Here is a 3,929-nt window from a genome sequence, read left to right as displayed (position 1 = left end):
CATTTGAATTTGCATGTAAGTAACGAAGATTTAAAACAGAAAGCAAAGACATGGAGTTTAAGAAGACATGCATACATCCAAGTCAGGGAAATTCCTCCACACTCTCTCAGGAACGGGGGGAGAATCAGACTTGGGAGTCACAGGTTAGAACTGACTAAGTTAGCTTAGCACTTGCCTGGCACACACAGAGCCCAACAGGAGCAATTCAAGATACGAATTCCCCAAAGCTTCTGGGCCATAACTGGCTTGAATGGGTTGTGTCCCTGGAAACTCAGAATGTGACCCAACCTGGATAGGACCTTTGCAGATAAATTAGTTGCCTGAGGTCATATGATCCTGGGTGGGCCCTAAACCCACGCCTAGAACCTGTGGGAAGAAAGGACACAGAGGCACGGACGGGAGGAAGAGGCGTGTGTGAGGTGGAGGCAGAGACGGCAGCCAGGCAGCTGCTGGCCAAGGAGCACCGGGGATGGTGGGGCCACAGGGAGCAAGACTGCCCCAATCACAAGCTCAGAATGTGTGAAAGGAGGCTCCCTCCCCAGCCAGCGGGAGACGAGGACGCAGCCCGGGGCCAAAGGGCCAGACTAACTCTGGCAGCATCTGAGCTCTGCCTCCCCAGCCCCCATGCACCACGAGCTCCCAGGCCCCCACCAGAAGGCATCTGTCCAGAGAGGAGTCCGCACCAGAGCATCCAAGAGGACCCCTGCCACGAGCCTGTGTCCCCGAGTGGGGCAGAGAGGATGGCCTCGTCTGGTGCAGCCCGAGGAGGCCAGCAGGAGCTGGACACATGGCCACAGGGACTCAGCTCACAGAGACGACACCCCTGCGTGGGCTCCACCTAGGAAGTCCCTGTGGGTGGCGGGCACTGTGGCTGAGGCTGGTCACGGCTTAGTCTGGGAGGGGACGCGGGAGGGAGCGGGTGGACTCTGGGCACTGGGTCAGTGTCTGTCTGTGAGCTGTGCATGGCGGATGAGGGCGCACGCCTGCCCTGTGTGACGGCCACCGCGCTGGCCCACTCCTTCCTGAGAGGCGCCCGTGCAGACCTGGCCTCTGTGGGCCCAGCCCTGCAGACCGCAGCGCACCCTGAGGAACGCTGGCCTGTGTGGGAGAGTCGCCTGAAACCCATCTCTCTACAGTGGGGTGGATCAGGAGCCTAAAGAGAGGGGGCGGGCAGGAGGCCCTGCAGTGGCCACCTGGCTGTCGGGAGGTTAACTCCTCTCCCCCAGGGCTGCTTGCCCCATGGAGGGGTCCTGTGGAGGCACGAGGACAGGGCCCACAGGTGTTTCCCCTGGAGGGGAGCAGCCTGGCCCAGCCCTGCTCAGGACACTCTGAAGGTCAGAGCAGGCAGGACTCACTCTCCTGCTTAGCATCTGCTGGTCCCCATGTGCTGGGACGAAGGGCGGGACGCAGGGTGGACAAAGGAGGAAGAAAGAAGAGGAAGCAGGGAAGGTGGAGGGACAGAGTGCAGTTTAGAGCCCTCTGGCCCGTCCATCTAGGCCCTTGGACACTGTGTCTCAGGGGACACCATCCTGGGCCTGGCTGTGTACCTGTCCCAGCCTCCGCAGGGCGTCCTTCACGTCCTTGTTCCGCAGGCTGTAGATGAGGGGGTTGAGCATCGGGATGACCAGGGTGTAGAAGACCGAGACCACCTTGCCCTGCTCCATGGACCCCACGGCTCCTGGCTGGGCGTACATCACAAACACAGTTCCATAAAACAGAGACACGGCTGTCAGGTGGGAGCCACAGGTGGAGAAGAGCTTGTGCCGCCCAGATCCTGAGCGCATCCTGAGGATGGTCACTGCGATGTAGCCATAGGAGACCAGGACCACCAGAGTGGTGCCCACAATGATGAAACCACAGATGCCGAACATGACCAGCTCGTTGAGAGCCGTGTTGGCACAGGCCAGCCGGAGCAGCGGGGGCACGTCACAGAAGAAGTGGTCGATGCGGTTGGAGCTGCAGAAGGGCAGCTGGAAGGTGAGGCTGGTCTCTATGATGGAGTTGAGGCAGCCTCCGCAGTAGGCTCCGAGCACCAGGCGGACACACGTAGCTGGACACATGGTCACAGGGTACTGCAGGGGGCTGCAGATGGCCATGAAGCGGTCATAGGCCATTACTCCCAGCAGCAAGCCTTCAGTGGTAACCAGCAGCGCAAAAAAGAACAGCTGGGCGGCACATCCCCCAAAGCTGATGGCCTTGGAGGAGAGGAAGTTGGCCAGGGCATTGGGGGCGATGACGGAGGAGTAGCAGAGGTCCAGGAAGGACAGGTTCTTGAGGAAGAAGTACATGGGGGAGTGCAGGCGGGCATCCAGGGTGATGACCACGATCATGGAGACGTTGCCCAGGACGGTCACCACATACAGGGCCAGGAAGACAGCAAAGAGCAGAGCTTGAGTCTCCACCCCTCCTCTAAAGCCCTCCAGCACAAACTCCCGCAAGGGCAGTGCCGAGAGGTTTCCGTTTCTGAGGGTCGGCATGGCCCAGCGCTGGGACAGCAGGCACAGGGGACAGTGGAGCTGGGCCCAGGTCTCCTGTCACATCACCGTGGTGCACAGGGATCCACTTGTGCCACGCTCACACCTGCCACAGGCACCAGCAGACCTGTTCTCCTTCTGATGAGCTGGCCCTAGGCTGAAAAGATCATGTCCTCTGGTTCTCTTGATCTTCGAGCATGTGCTGAGCCTGTCCTGTGCAGGACACAGCCCTGCTCTGTGGTTGCCAGCAGCCATCCAGAGCTGAGTGACTCTCAGTGCAGGAAGCCTCCACCTGGGGCTCCCACCCACCAAGGATGCCCTGCGTGATGCCCCTGACCCCTGGCTCCTGTGTCCATCCTGCACTCCCCAAAGCTTTCTGACTCACCAATCAGGACATGGGCCCTGGAGCACAGGTCTTCCCCTCCCCAGGTCTTCCCCAGGTGGTCACTCCCTCTGCGTCCTGGGCACAGAGCAGGAGTGCACCCTGCCCAGGTTGGTGTGGAGCCCGTGTGTGCCCCTGCAGGACCCTGCACCCACCTGGGCAGCACTGAGAAGGTCTCCAGTGTTCCTGTTTGGACTCTCTGACCCTCAGGTGACAGGGGCTTCCTGCTGCTGAAGCCCTGGTTGCTTCCCGCTCCTGGACTGTGAAAGGCCCTGCTGCAGTCCCCGGAGCCCAGGCAGTGCTCAGAGCTCAGGTGCTGCTGGGGTCCGTCTCTGAGGCCCAGGTCAGTGCACACCCCACTCCAGCACTGCCTCCTGTCAACAGCACACAGGACTGGACACAGCTCATCTCTGGCCTCAGGCAGTCGAGGGACGTGGCAGGGCAGCTGCGGCTACCTGGGTCCAGTGAGGGTCTGAGGTCCAGATTCTGCCTGCAGCGCTCCTGGTCCTTGTGAAGAGGCAGGGGAGGTCCCTCCTCCATGTCCCCAGTGGTGTGTTGGCACTGTCTCAGGTCCACCGCCCCTGGCAGGGCTGGGACGCGGGGCCTCCGGTGGCCAATTAAGAAGTTCTGACCTCTGCAGGGCTGGGGCTCGGGGTCTACTGGGAGCTCTGCCTTTTATCTTGTCCAATTCACCCTCACCATAGGGCTGGGAACCCTACTCTAGAAGTCCCTCCAAGTCCCAAAGGGCAACAGGAGTCTTGGAGAGTAACCAGGAGCAGAGCAGCTGCCCCGTGTGCTGAGGTCTCCCTCACTGCGCCCACTCCCACCAGCTCTCGTGCCTGCCCACCCTCCTGCTCTCCGGCCCAAGGCACCTGGCCCCTCTGCTCTGCTCCAAGTTCTTGGTCGATCACTGTGCCACTGAATTAGGTAGATAGTTAGGTCAAGTCCCTTTGCACTCCTTCCTACATTGGTTTCTTACAAACATCCTTAGAACTCTCTATTTGTAACAAACTTAAAATGAGCACCGGTCTGAGGAAATCCCAGGATGCAGAGTCTCATCTGTGGACAGTTAC

At 60.3% G+C, this 3,929-nt stretch overlaps 1 protein-coding gene across 1 annotated transcript; it reads right to left on the bottom strand.

Moving 5' to 3' along the window:
- Positions 1-1,408: 1,408 nt before the first annotated feature.
- Positions 1,409-2,477, bottom strand: LOC101961106 (olfactory receptor 9S13). The gene has a single exon (XM_005339664.2). The coding sequence runs from the start codon at positions 2,475-2,477 to the stop codon at positions 1,515-1,517; it is 963 nt and encodes a 320-aa protein (XP_005339721.2). The 3' UTR covers positions 1,409-1,514.
- Between the last annotated feature and the right edge of the window lie 1,452 nt (positions 2,478-3,929).

Source organism: Ictidomys tridecemlineatus, chromosome 7 (assembly GCF_052094955.1).
Source record: "Ictidomys tridecemlineatus isolate mIctTri1 chromosome 7, mIctTri1.hap1, whole genome shotgun sequence".
In the NCBI taxonomy this organism is placed as follows: domain Eukaryota; kingdom Metazoa; phylum Chordata; class Mammalia; order Rodentia; family Sciuridae; genus Ictidomys; species Ictidomys tridecemlineatus.
The sequence above is the reverse complement of the archived record's forward strand: the minus strand, read 5'-3'. Positions and strand labels throughout refer to the sequence as shown.

Coding starts and splice junctions, on each gene's coding strand:
- LOC101961106 (XM_005339664.2), bottom strand. CDS start 2,477: ATGCCGACCCTCAGAAACGGAAACCTCTCGGCACTGCCCTTGCGGGAG.